Raw genomic sequence first — 15,149 nt, forward strand, 5'->3', positions numbered from 1 at the left:
AAGTCCACGTTATAAAGAAAGGAGGGATACTAAAGAAGCTAGCCCCTCTCCAAACAACTGCCTTTTTTTTTTTTTTAATTTACTGAATTATAGTCTTTTACTTTATTTTATTTTTTTGCTTCAGGGAGTCTAGAGTCAAACCACTACATGTGTCTGACCCTATATGTACATATCCACATGGAATATCCCATATATACATATGCATGCGCATACACACACACACCCCACACACACTCTGTCCTGCTGTTGTTTTCCCAAGAGTATAGTTGACAATGGTGATAGCAGAGTGTGTAATTAGTTTTCACTGTTCCCCTGACAGCTATACTTCCATACAAGACCTTTTTCTTTTAATGTTGTAAACGCAATGGAAAAAATACACTAATAACAGGCATTTAATTATGGGTCCAGCAACCATAGTGGGAACGTTGCCAGAAAAGACTGGAACCTCTGGGATAGCAAAAATACTATCTGCAGGAGGAAATAAAGTTTTGTTCTGCAGTTACAGTAATGCTCAAAATATTAATGCCAGGCATGTGATGAAAAATTTTAGATTTTTTCCCAAGTCTGCAATTAGAGTCACTAAGGTATATATACAATGCTACACCAGTACGAAAATCAAAGAATACGATTATCATACCTGTAATAAAATATTGATAAGAATAAAGGCATTGCTTATTAATAAGGGAAATACTCTTCAGAATAGCTATGTTTTATGGTACTGTCAGTGGTAAGTACAAAGATTCATTTAAAATTTAGTTTTTTGGTTTTTTTGCTTTGTTTTTCACAAGCCTAAAAAATGAGCACCTGTTATGTCAAATATCTGGGTATTAGATTCCCTGAGCTTACTTTAACTGGTTTTATACAGTTTTTAAAAAAAAGCATCCCCAAGTTGCTGTCATGGCAGACACCAGATCTGTCATTGAGGCCCTTTCTTGCCTGATTAATTAGTAATTGGGAGACACATTTTGGCAGCTTTCATTTCCCTATTATTTTCTTTAGTTTGACACAAAACCCTGTCAGAAGGACCACAATTTGAACTGTACCCCTCTTAGTGCTGGGTCACTAAATTTTAATAAATGGAGCCCCTGCCAGAAAACTACCAAAATAGGCATAAAAGTTTATTGAAGCAGTAACAGTAAACAAATATATGAAGAAAACACTGAATGCCACAGTATCTAAAACATTAATGGTCTGTCTGAACCCAGGGGTTATTGGCGAGATTGCAGAGCAGAGAATAAAAGAAAAGGCCTTTAACAAAACCACTGCTTTCATGTGTCTTACAAAAAAAAAAAAAGCACTAGCTAACTCAAGCAGGCAAACACTTTGCTGCAGCAGAACTATGCGTCTGAATCTCCCTTAACCTCCTCCATTCTCCCAACCTGATGAATAAAATTATTGGGAAGCAAAGATTAATAGTGACTGCATGGACAGAGTCACAAAAGCTCTGGCTGAGCCCAACAAAGAAACATTTTTCTTAGAAGGTAAGGTGAGGAACTTAAAATTGGAGCTGATACTTCGGAGAGCTGCAAATAGCTACAGAATCAGTTTCAGGTTTTCCATCTCAAAGTATCAGTCACTTCAAAAAAGCGTCCTGCTACGATGGTGGCTCAGGACACTTGTGTGCCAGGGCAGTGGCCATGCTGTGCGTGTCAGAGGTCACCGCTTCCACATGCCGACATCTGTCTGCATTTTCTTGCCCTGAAACAATAGAAGGGGAACTAGACTCATTTGCTCCCACTTTGTTTAACCTAATTGTTAAACACAAAGGATAATTTTCCCATTTTTAGAGTTATTTTTCCTTTTCCCCAATCCCATTTGTCTCCATAAAATTAAACACTAGAAAAAACTTAACCAAAAGGCTAAGTCCCCTAAACATTCAGTTCAGTAAGGCGACAAAGTCATATGTCTATGACACATGAAACATGGAGTTTCAAGCCCACCATCAAAATCTAGATGACAATTTGCACTATAATTACCCAAACAAAATAAGCCAAAACTTGATGTTATTCAAGCCACAACACTGCATTTTTAATAGAAGAAAGTATTTTCATAATATGTATTTTCAAAATAGGAAGCAGGAACACTAATTGTTAATTATGACTTTTACATAGACAAATTACTGACAAAACTTAAAATGGAAATTCTGACAGCTTGAAACAGCAAGAAAAAACAAAAGGTATTTATTAATTCACTTAAAACCAAAGGATCACTTTGAGCACTGAGCTATTTGAATCTTCCCCACCAGCCAGTCAAAAGAAAAGTAGATGATGAATATCAGAGGAAGGTTTTTTGGGGTACAAAAACTGTCAGCTTATACCTGGCTTTTACTCAGGAGCCCATGAGATGTATATCTGCTCTGAAAACATGCATTTTATTTATCACCTTTACATTGGATCTACGATAACCAAAGAACCCACTGGTAATGAATTGAAGCAATCTGTAACATACATAGTATTCATCTGTGCCCAGTCTCATCAGACTCCTGAGTCAAGTTACTTTTGAAATTAATCTTAAGAAAGCACTGCTTTTACTGGAGTACATGGGAATAATGTTCCCAGACATCATCAAGCAGATACAGTAGCAAGAAGTGTAGTATAAATTCTTGGTAAAGTTTACCAGGCCACATGTCCTTCCAAATGTATCCAGATTCCAGAAACACAAAACATAGTGGAAAATATAGCAGACTCAGTTGATACATATTCTCATAATTCTTAGTAATACAAAAACAAATTCATTTCCAAAATAATTTTCTGTAAGAACTCACAAGAAGGGCTTGGTAATAAGCCAGTGAGAGCCGGGGGGCTCTGATTGCATTTATTGCCTCTTAAAGCACTCAAATGCTTTAATTGCAGAAGAGTCCCAATACCGCTAAGCAATTTAGGGGGAAAAATATTCAATAAAAAGTACAAATTAGTATGATCAGAGAAAGAAAATCAGGATTTGAAGGGATAAGAGTGAGGGCTATTATATTATTTTGAAATTAACAGTAAATGATAAGCTTCAGAGAAAAACATGTATGTAAACATGGTACAGCCCAACATTTAGCATTAAGGTTTCATATGCCTAGTTTAAATATACTATTATGAAGTTAAAACGCCTTTTTCTTTCTCAACTAAATACAAGAAGACAGCATTTTAGTGAGCGTACAAATTACTAAAGATAGAGCTTTAAATGTACAGCGCTGCCAAAATGATTAAAAAGTGGTTTAGTCCTTTCCTATCGTCCATATTCATTTCCGGACCATTTTCATGAAAGAAATAAAATCGGTCTTAAAACAAGATGGCTGCTTCTAGGAAGAGGGGAAAAAAAAAAAAGAACGCTGATATAAAGGAAAACCAAAAGGCTATTTTTTCTAAGTTGAGAAATAAGGACTTTTTTTTTTTTTAACTTCCAACTATGTGTTCATGTACTTCTTCAAGGAAATCCACAGATTATATTCTGCAGTTATTTAAAAATCATTCATCGCGAAGCAATTACAGAAGGCCCATCTAATCTTTGCATACTAATAACATGGTTGTTCAATGCATATACACGGCACTATCACACGGTCAAAGATCCTGCTTACATTTCATACCAGAATCATGATCATCAGTCATGAAAATCAGGTCACTTGATAAAGTAATAGAAGTAATAATACTGATCTCTATGTCTCTTAAAGAATCCAACTGTAAAAATGTCCAGTAATATCCTGTTACAAATAAATCAATTACATTTGGATTTTTAAGAATAAATATCCTAGAAATTTAACTGTTTGACAAGTGCTCCCTAAACTGCACTCTCCTGACCTTCCCTGAAACAAATGATGGATAAATTCTATGACATACATATAAAACTTAAGGCATTTTCCTTAGAAAAAATTTGAATTTTGAAAAAAAATCAATATTTTTAAAAATCACTCAAACCTATTTTTATTCCTCACTTGAGTAGAAAATAAAACCTGACAGTAACATTTTCTTCAACCTGTCAGCTGTCAGTTGTATGAAGGATTTTCTACAGATGACAAAGGTTTATTTTTCCCTATTGAAAATGATAGAATTCTACCTGAGTGAAAGCTGAGCTAACCATCACTGCAGTACAGTACTGTCTCTCCGCGACTAGTTAAAACTAGTTTAAAATTGTTTTTACTGAAATCTATAGTTCATCGTTTGAAAACTACGTTCAGACACTCAAAACCAAGAGTCTACAACACCACAAATTTTTAGATTAGGGACTAATATACAAATATCAGTACCTTACAATAAATCCTTCAGAAAGTACAATAAGGGGTACCGATTATCACAAACCATAAAATATGAACAGCTTTTTTCTTTTTTTTACTCAAAACTATGCATAATAGTTGCAGTAGCAAGAAAAGTTGCAATAACATTTTTTCATTTTAAACTAAGTCGTTCTGTGTCATTATGCTGTTTTATGACTACAGTCAGAAATTTTTTTTTTAATTTGTGATAAATTATATATGAAAAAAATTGGTCATTTTAACCATTTTAGGTATATAATTGAGTGGCATTAATTACATGCACAATGTTAGGCAACCATCACCACTAAACTTTTTCATCTCTCCAAACAGAAACTCTGTACCCATTAAGCAAGGATTCTGTTTCTCCCTCAACCCAGCCCATGGTATCCTCTAATTTACTTCCGCCTCTATATATTATCCTATTCTACATATTTGATATAAGTAGAATCACATAATACTTGTATAACTACATTTTAAAACACAAATGCAGACGAATTTAAGAGAACACAGATCTCATAGTAGTGAGTAATATCCCCTTCAGAGACACTGGAAGTTCAAATTAATCACAAGAAACTTTTCTACAAAAGAACTGAGGGCAGAGGTTGAGAAGCAGACTAAAATATAAATCTAATAATATAAATCAGGCCCTTAAAAGAAACAATAATTTATTGATGTTTTGCTGTCTAAGACCACCATGGTAAGACAAATCACTAAACCTGAATATTAACACCTCATTTCTTACACTCCTTTTTGAGGTTTTTATACCTGAATATGCAAAAAAAAAAAAAAATTTTTTTTTTTTTTTTATGAAGGTGTCATCCATCACAAATGATCAGAAAGCAATTTTTTCCCAGTTCAGAAAACTGATCCTGACTGAGTAACCTGGGCAAGTGACAAGGGCCTTCCTCACTGTACTTAGAGAAATATAGGCTTCCCTTTCAACAGGAAAACTCTACTCAGGACTCTACTCAGGACTGCAATTTTAACCATTTGTATACTGTTTCTGAAAAGAAAATCGATAATATGGAATCAGGCAACATAACTGCCTAAAATAAAACATAGCTTTTTAAATCCTTATGGCTACTCAAGATTGTTCAAAGACAAATGTAAAAATGAAGAGGGTTGAGTGGTATCTTCTAAAAAATTATGAAGCAAGTGGCTTACGGGGGCAGGGGGGGCAGGGATGCCAAGCAATAGACCAAACGCAACTACACACATGAAAAATTCTGTTCTCAACATGTTCTTGTGCTTTTTTTTTTTTCTTTTTCATTTTATGGCTTAACATTTTCTCTCTCTTACAGGGATATCTTTTTGACATGTACTTCTCCCAAGACTGCAAAGGCCAGGACTCCTGAAGAACTAATTGTATTCATTCATTTTTTGGCCCAGCATGGAGCTGGTAGCTTACTTGGTTCAGAGCAACAGGAGAGAAAAGGAGGCGCTCACCTTTATCTGTCCCTATCCAACAGAAACCAGGCCAGTGGGCAGAATGCAATGAAATGCCTGTTCAGAAAGCATCTTGAGAGATTAAATGGCAGGAAATTCAGGAAGTTAATTTGCCCCCAAATACCTAAGTGCTCCTTCCAAACCTGACCTTCGGCCTTCAAAGGTAGAAGCCTCTAAAGCCCTTGAATATTCAATGAGACCAAACGTGGCAACAAGGTATTAATTCAGTGAGCCAATGGTTTAGCAAGCACCACTAAAATCAACTAACAGGGAGTAATGAACTATTGAAAACTCCCTCTGGTACATTTTAATCACAGCAAGTTTATTGATCTTGATCTCATACTGGGGAGCCTTGGTGGCACAGTGGTTAAGAGTTACAGCTGCTAACCAAAAGGTCAGCAGTTCAAATCTACCAGACGTTCCTTGGAGACCCTACGGGGCAGTTCTACTCTGTCGTACAGGCCCGCTGTGAGGTGGAACTGACATGACGGCAATGGGCTGGGTTTGGTTTTCCCATACTAGAAATGCCAAATTAGACTACATATCCAAACGTGCTTCATATAGCATGGATGTTCTACAACCATCTAAAAAATAACTGGCTATTTCTGATAGCTTATTAAGAACATACACAAACAATGCATAAATGGGTGTAATATAACATCTCAGTAACTAACTCTTCTTTTCAACATTCTACGACAAGCTGGCCAAAAATTAAGAAATATACTTCTCTTTTACAAATTTCTAGATAAAAAAAAAAAGAGAAAGGGGAGATTTGTTTCAGGTTTCCTATAAATGAATAAAGAGAGCTCTGGTGGCACAGTGGTTAAAGCACTCAGTTGCTAACCAAAAGGTTGAAGGTTCAAACCTACCAGCCGCTCCACGGGAGAAATATGTAGCAGTCCGCTTCGGTGAAGATTTACAGCCTTGGAAACCTTATGAGGCAGTTCTACTCTGTCCTGTAGGGTCATTTTGAGTCAGAGTCAACTCCACAACAGTGGGTTTGGTTTTTTTGGCTTATAAATGAATAAGGGTAAAAACATGGGATACACATCTCAGGCATACTATTGTATTTTTTTCCTGGTATTTCTATAAATTCTGATATAAATATCAAAACAAAATTACCCAGCATATCCAATAAAAACAATACATTAAATTGAGGCTCATGATTAATAAAGTTAATAGATTCTAAGTACTGTCTTTTACTTAAAGAACATTTATGCTTCCAACACATAAAAATATTATCAAAAACACTTCAAAATTCTAAAAAGAAAGGAAATCCTTTACAAGTCTGGCGATGAAAAACCCATTCAGCACCAAGATCAACTTTCCATCGTTCCCCAAAACAAATTCTTAGATTTAAACCCTGTTGATTTCATTTACTTGTCAGGGAAAAAAGACACGGTGCCAATATACTGGTATACATATATCAACACACGCTGACGGCTCAGATTTTCAGAAAAGAAAAAACTGAATTTTGCAATAGGACAGAGACTAAAAGAATATGATTAGGGAAAAAAAGTTACTGCCTCTCTCTACTTATTCGCATACATACATGACCTGTGCTGCCAGGAAAATTTGGGAGTGCTGACCTAGAATTCACATTACTTTCACAACTCCAAGATTACATGCTAACAAAACTAAATGGTGTCAATTACCTGCTACTCTAATATGAAATGTTTAATTTACAAGTCCCTACAAATATTCAAAAAAGGCCAAAGAAAACATATGATTAGGTTAACATTGTGTAAATCCCTCATGAATTAAGAGATATTTTTTCCCTGAAGAGAGCACTCTAAACCAGTGACACCCAAACCTTCGCAGAAGCAAAGCACCAAATGAGGAGAATCAGTTTTCCTAAAGGTATATTTGTTATATTTGCTACTGTTTTGTTTTACTATTCCATCCAGGCATGCCAACCAGTAGGAGACACGTTTGAATTCAAGTTTTTCATTATAGACACAGTGTTTATAAGAATGTTCTCATTAGAAGAATCAAACTGTTCACAGTGTGATCAAGAGGGACGCTCTTAATATTGGGGCACCTCTATCTTTATAAGTATCGATACCAAGGGACATATTAAATAAGGATTTATTATTGAAAACCTTTTTAAAGTTACTTAAAAGCGTTTTAGAGTCTTAAAGAAATTAAGGACAAACAGCTATATTTTCCTTGATTTGGATTTCCATTACTTACAGTTACTTAATAACATTCCGGTTCAGAATTCAACTTCACATTTACAGGACCATTCTATTACTAGTTAGGTGAAACTCATACAACTTTTCAAATATTAAAAATAGAGAAGATGAATTCAGACAAATGTTCTCATATATTTCTCTTCAGATTAAATAACTCCTAAATGCTGTTTCACAGATCGGAGGCAATTGAACACAGAAAATTAGCTCGAGTCAACACCAAATGTTATCAGCATTTGAAAATTGAACGTCTACCTCCCAAAAGTACCTGGGAACATACATGTTAATAGTAAAACTACTCTGACAGAAAATAAATTTAGTATTTTTTTTCCCTCTGTGTACCTACATCTATGGATACTTGTATCAATGGAGAGTCAAGAACGAACCTCACAGTACCTGATAAAATCCTACAATTATACCAGTTACATAATAAGATATTTAAATGTGACGATCAAGATGTCACATATAATTCTGATTTTATCTAAACTTAATTTCAAATTGCAGTCCATTACGATAAGCTAAAGGTATTTACTTCACATAGAGAAGTATCAATTAGTTTCAGCTGAATGTGCCTATTAAACTTTCCGCTAATAAAAAAATTAAAAATCTACTTAATTCGCAACTGCTGTTGTACATTCTCTTCAAAAAGTTAAAGTTTTTATAACATATTACTAGTTTAGCAAAATAAAAGTTAGGCTTTATACAAAATCAAAAGGCATAGCTTTCTTACTTTAAAAGTGATAGCATATATGAAAAGGAAATGCAAAACATTTAATTTCTAAAATCTGGTAAACTCATTCAAACTTTTTGAAAGATTTCTTCACGGTTTTTGTGGTGAACTTTTTTTTTTTTAATTACCTATTTTGCATTGGCTCCTTTTAAATGAATCAAAAAAGTGCCATCTTATTCAGCATTCAGAGCTAAAACTGTCTACCAGTACATACTTTTGAAATTATATTATTTTTAAAAGTCAGTGTTACTGTGACAACATAGAAGGTAAATGCACCCATAAACTCCAAAGAATACTAAATGTTTCAGCCGAATCTCTTGGGGGAGGGTGGACACGCCAGTCTTTCTTCAGACATAATCGAACTGATAATAATCAAATAGGAAGGTGCTCCCACAAACCACCAATTGCAATACTGAGTTACCAAGAATACTCTTGGTATTTTAAAATTCTACACATTAACTTTGTCTGGACAGGTTCAAAGCCACCATGGCATCCAGAGTAGAAGAGTTTTCTGCAGGCAAGGCAGATCTATTAAAAAACATGACCTGTGACAAAAATCAATGTGCTAATCTCAAACCAAACAAGAGTATCAAAAGCATAAAACAGAGATAACCTAAGATAAAATGTCCTCAGACTAGCTTGACAGGTTAAGAAGGGGGGGGGGGGGTTAGGGAGGGGGGTGTTGCCGATCCTTTCTGTTTTAACCAAGGGAAAACTGGAACACCCAAGTATCCAAATAAATGAATGCCCATGAGAAAAGGAGCACACCATGAAGTTTGGGAATAAAAGACAACCAAGATCAAAATGTCCTAAACTCAACTAACCGGTTTTACTGTTGCTTTTTGTAATAAGGCACTAAGGTTTAGAAATATAAATTCCTCTGTTTCATATATGCTGTCTAATAAAGCCCAAAGGGGAATAAAACCAACCAACATAATGAGGCTTGCTTTTAACACCATCACAACTGGAAAGCTCGCTCTATTTGTCTTGTCAGCTTTAATAAAAGGCATCTCCTCTGGCGGGATGGCTTCTCTTTTCTCTTTTCCTAATAGTGGTAAGTAGCATGTCAAGTAAGAAATAGTTTCCCATCCCACCACCCACCTCCACAAGCCTTTTTTTTTTTTTTTTTTGTCGTCTTAAACCAAACTTTCAGGGATACCTCTACTTTTGCTGGGCGGTCCATTTAGGTTTCCCGCTACCTAGGTGCAACTATCTTTCCTGGGTTAGCATTGCAGGACAGAACCCCTTCTCTGTTCAGCAACCAGTGGACTGCTTGGGGGGAAAATCTGCCCATCTTCATCTGAGCTGACATACTTCAAGCCGGAGTCCCTCGCTAGCCTGCAGATTAAGGGAAGGCGGGAGGCCGGCGGGTGGTGAAAGGAGCTGGAGGCGCCTGCCTTTCCTCTCTCTTCCCAGGCGCGCTGGGCGCACAGCAATCACTGGACGCCTCTCCCCTCTCAACTTCCACTCCAGCCCAGGAAAAAACCCGTGGTCTTAGGTACAACTGGTGCTGCTTCGCACATCTGGAATCTGGCCTCGGTCCCGTGGAGGGAGAGTGATACGGCCCCGGGGGGCCGAGTGCTCGGCCTAGGCCCGGGGGCAAGTAAGGCTTGGAGCTGCTCCGGGCCGGAAGGTGCGCCAGGCACCCTGGACAATCTCCCCTCTCCGCGTCGCTGGTCCATGAACCCGGGATGTCGGCGGCCGGCCGAGGTCCAGCAGACGCGCTAGGGCTGCCCCAAGTGCCCATCTCCGGCCTCCCGCGTATCGCACGCCCAGCAGGCTTCAGGAACGCCTGCAAAACGGTTCCAGGTAACCGAGTGCGTTTCTTTGGCTGCGCACTGCCGGTCCCCGGGCGAAGGGCTCCCACCTCTCCTCTCTGCTAACTCCACCAGCTTGCTCTGCACACATGACGTAACCCGACATTAGATCAAACTTTTGGCACCTTAAGCCACTGCAGGGAGGGGGGAATAAGGTGGAAGAATCCTCGCCACTACCTAGTGCACCGGGCCCAAACTGACCCAGGAGCCGGTTGATTTCCTTGCAGTTAAAGAGGAAAATAATAGCCTAAAGCTTCCGCTTCCCAGCACCCTCACTTCCCCCGGTCCGTGCGCTTTCCCTGCGCGAACCAGAAAAAAGAAGGAAATTTTAAAAACAAAATGAGAATAACAAAAACTTCAGGGATATTTGGCGGGTTCTCCCCACAGTTCTTGAACACCCACGCTCCAGGAGGGCGCTCCAGCAGGGTGCACCCAAGGTGCCCCATGCCCCAGCCCTGCGCCTCGATCGGGAAGCCGGCCAGCCTGCCCGGGCAGGGAAGCGGAACAGTCCCAAATCCCCGGCGCCTGCCCTTTTCCGAATTTCGCCAGGTCCTGCAGACAGTCGGTCTGGGCAGCCCTGGGCACTCCCGGAGGCGCACGGCCTCTCCGCCGGGGCTTAACAAAGAGAGCGCGACGGGCGCGCCTCCCGCGGGCTCCCCGAAGCTATCAGCGCTCGAGCGACGCAGGCTCCGAGGGTGCGCGCCGCCGGCAGCCCATGCGCGCTGGTCCCCCCTGCTGCCGCCACCGTTCCTTCCACAGGGTCCCGAGGCCCCGGCAGCCCCGGCTCTCCGTCCCCCGCTGCCTTACCTGGGGTTGCTGCTGTTCCAGTAGACGGCGTAGCGGTCGGCAACGGCCTTTGAGCCCGGGTCCTGGGTGAACACACACATCCAGAGCACCAGAAACACCAGCGTCAACATCTCCACGTGCAACATCACGCCTGGCCAGCGGCGGAGCCCCCGACGCGCCACTCCGGGGAGAGAGCGGAATCCGGAGGAAGAGGAACGGGAAGAAAGGAGAACGGGCGCCAAATAAATATGAATAAATAGAAATAAAGGGAAGTAAGAAAATAAAGAAGCACACACCAAGCTGGGGAGGGGGAGGAGAGCGAGAAGAAAAGAAAGCAGTGGAGTGGGGGTAAAAAACAAACTCGCACCCCCACTGGAGGGTTAAGGAGGAGAAAAGGAATCACAAGATGGAGAAAAGCGTGCGTGTGTGTGTACGTATGTGTGTGGTGGTGGCAGCGGCAACAGCGGGGGAAGGGGTGCCAAGCTGTGTCTCAGGCTGCGGCTTCAGGCCGGTCACCCCGGGAGAGGGAGGTGCGCGCCGGGCCGGGCGGTGGCAGCGCGGGTTGGGGCAGGCGGCGGCGCGCGCTGCACAGTCACCGGGAGTTGCGCTTCGCGGCCGCGGGGAGACATACACCGGCCCGCCGGGCCCGGCTCAGCGTCAGTGCCGCGGGCTGCGCACGGCTCCGCCGCCACCCAAGGCCCTTGCACTGCGCCCCGCTTCTCTCCAAGTTACTTTAGCCGCCGGTGGGAAACTGTAGGAGGAGGGCGCCTTGTGGTTGGGGGGCTGCGCGCTTGGGGCCCCGAGAGTCTGTGAGCCCCTTTTCCTCGCCTCCTCTGCGCTCTGCCAGACGACCCCAGGAAATCTCGGAGGAGTTGTAGGTATTGCGGGTTCGGGGCGGTGTGCCGAGAAGGGTGGGTATCTGGGGCCACAAACGCAGCCCCGCCGGCGTCCTGGAACTGGTTAAGCGGCAGCTGCGCGGGCGAAGAACAGTCTTGCCTCTCAACCCTCAAAGAAAAGTTTGTCTCTCCGCGTCTTCCGGCAGGTCCCTCGGCAGAATCGGACTGCAGCGGCGGCGGGAGAAGACACTCCGGGCGTTGACAAAGCTTCAGCGGGGATTTCTCTTGTGTGCTTTTCCTAGCCGGGGCGTGGGTGTACGAGAGTGAAATGAAGAGCAGAGGTTACGAACCAGCCAGCGGGGCGGAGCTGAGATGCCCAAACCTGCAGGGTTGGAGAGCGGGAGGGGAAACAATCACTTTCAAATGGATCCCTCCAACTCCTGGATGGGCTGATGTCAGTCTCTGATCGCCTTCCGGGAGCGAGACGGAGCCCCCCAGACGCGGTGCCAAGAGCCCCGGGTGAGCTCTCAGAAATGTCCCTGCGACTCCGACGGGTCCGGTCCCAAGCCTAGCAACTTGTAGAGATGCATCAATCAGTTTGAAATAAGAAAAGAGAAAAAAAGAGAGCGCGCGCAAGCGAGCGGCACCTCCCCGATGACTACATCAGAAAACCTTCCCGATCCTCCCGCAGCTGCTCCTCTTTCCCTCCTTAGAAACAGCAGCAACAAGAGGTGAACACCACGAACCAAATCCTAAAACCCCTACCCAGGCGGGAAAATAAACTTGGGTGCAGCCGAAGGAGCACGAGCAGCCCGGCAAGAATTGAAACGACTGGCTAGAAGTGAAAAGGGGTAAAAGTCAGTTTTGCAAAGAGACGGAAAAAAAAAAAAGAGAGAGAGAAAAAATGCTTTATGGGAAAAATCTCCTCGGGCACGCCCCCTCGTTAATGACCTGCGTGTAAAGCCGACAGCAGCGGCGACCCAGCGGCAGCAGCAGGAGCCGCACGGCGGTTGCGGGGAGCGCGAGGCCGCGCGCGTGGACGTGGACGTGGGCGGCGCGGGACGGCTCCGCCCGGGCGTGTGTGCGCCGGACGCGGGGTGCAGGGCGCTGGGCGGCGCGAGCGCGGGTGTAAGCTTCGGACCGAGCAGGGGGAGGTGCCGCCAGCCCGCGCCCAGCCAGCGCTGCCGCCGGGGCCCGGGTCATGTGGGCTGCTTCTTTTTTTTTTTTTTTTTCCGTGCAGTTTACTTGGGAAAGGCGGGGTGGCTGGAGCAGCCACTCAGGGAACGGCCTGCTGTTTGCTTACAGATTGGGGTTTTTTCCTCTCTCTTTACTCCAACCGGATTGGTTTGCTCCACGAGAAAGAGGCGTTTTCCTAATCTCCTCCCTTCCTCGTCTCCTGCCCCCCCACCCCCACCCCGGCCCCACCTTCCAGAAACCTGACTAATTGAATTACTGGGAGTGCCAAGGCGCCCTCTCCTCTGCCGAGCCCGTCAGCCACGCGTAACCCTTTGGATACTGAATTCCGTCTGAGCCGAGGAGTGATTTGACATCTTTTTACCTGAGAATGGGTCTTTAGATTTTAACAGAACTGGTTCCCACCCTGTAGTTGGAGAGCCGAAATCTATCACCGGGGCCTCTCAGGTGACATGAAGTCCCTGCAGACAGGCTGGAATGGAACCTCAGTGAGTGCGTGTTGTAAATCTCTGCCCTGTTTCTAACATCGCACATTGCCGGGCGTAGGGTTGCCTGCAAACCTGAGCATCTTAGGCCTGTCAACCCTTCTCTTGTTGCCACGGATTTAAAGGTTCAAGAGCAGGAAGCAAGACTTTTCTTTAAAGTGATGCTCTAAAAACAATTTTTAAAATCATACACTTGAAAGTGATTACAATTCGATGCTAACCTTCAGCAGGGAGGGAATGGATGCGGTAGGCGAGCCCATGAGAAATACTTTACACCTTTTCCATTTCAATCCCGAGGTTGGTTCGCTGCCCACTCCCCAAAGAATAAATGCCTTTTAGGAACCCGGTGAGGGAAAAAACGGAGGGCGCGGGTGGGATGAAAAGGAGTTCCCATTTCCTTGAAAAGACCTCGCATTCTCGGACTTCCCGGGGCAGGTTGCTGCGCCTTGGCCGTCACCAGAGCGCGATCACCTGGCAGCGAGGAGGCCCCGGCGCCTCGGGACGCGTCCCCCTGTGCTCCTGCACCAGGAGAGCAAGCTGGGCGCCAGGCGCTGCGGGGCCATAAACCCCCGAGACCCGCCCTCGCGGGGCTCCGTGGTCTCCTGTCGGCCGTCGTAATGTTCTCCCTTGCTCTCTCCGGAATTTTGCTGCCTCAGCCCAGAAAGAAGACAGTTTAGTTTCACCTCTCAAACCTGCCTGTTCTCCCCTTAACTTATTAGCCCAATAAAATCAAATACCGTCTTCTTCCTCCACTTTCCAATCGGGATTTCCAGGCGCTTCGAAACTGTTTAGAAGCGTCCAGACGCCCTCCAGTGGTGGGCCTGCAGTCCGCACCCAGCGGGGGTATTGCCTGTAGCTCAGACCGGTTGAGTTTGACCGAGAATCTGGGTTCATGACCAATAAAGATTTGAGGGAAAAGGAACAATTCACATGGGTACAGGGTTACCCGGATGTTACATACTCTTACCTAAAAGTTGAGTATTTTCTCAATTATAGGAATTTTTCCTACCTGAAAAAAAAGATCCAAAATTGTTCTAGGAAAGTAACTTCTGTTTTCTGACTAGATATAAATTACGATCAGTAGAATTATAGACTTCACAACAAATTACCGTAACAAACCAACCACCTTCCTAATAACAAAAATTCATAATAATAACACAAATTCTTCTCCATCACAAAAATATCTCACAAAATTCCAGCAATGAGAAATAGGTGGGAAAAATTTAAACAAGAGAACCAAAAGATAATGCTTTTATTTTCTTAAATCAAACTTTTATTTAAAATGTTGTCCCCATTCCCCCTTTTTTAAAACTTGCTGATGTTTATATTCTTGGCCTATTTTAGGGTGCTTTTTTTTTTTTTTCTCTTATGAGAAGGATGCATTTCTTCCCTCAGCCTTTCTGATAGCAGCTCTAATGGGTGCTCG

At 42.9% G+C, this 15,149-nt stretch overlaps 1 protein-coding gene across 3 annotated transcripts in view; it reads right to left on the bottom strand.

The window, feature by feature from the left end:
- Positions 1-14,006, bottom strand: part of EFNA5 (ephrin A5) — a 317,761-nt gene extending 303,755 nt beyond the window's left edge. For 2 of the 3 annotated variants that reach the window (XM_049857869.1, XM_049857861.1), the window contains exon 1: positions 11,230-13,225. In XM_049857869.1, coding sequence (XP_049713826.1) covers positions 11,230-11,354 — 125 coding nt within the window. In that variant the 5' untranslated portion in view covers positions 11,355-13,225. Of the gene's footprint in view, positions 1-11,229; positions 13,226-13,944 lie in introns of those variants that run through there. The other variant, XM_049857865.1, reaches the window with a different exon arrangement.
- Positions 14,007-15,149: the final 1,143 nt, after the last annotated feature.

This window comes from Elephas maximus, chromosome 2 (assembly GCF_024166365.1).
Source record: "Elephas maximus indicus isolate mEleMax1 chromosome 2, mEleMax1 primary haplotype, whole genome shotgun sequence".
Lineage (NCBI taxonomy): Eukaryota > Metazoa > Chordata > Mammalia > Proboscidea > Elephantidae > Elephas > Elephas maximus.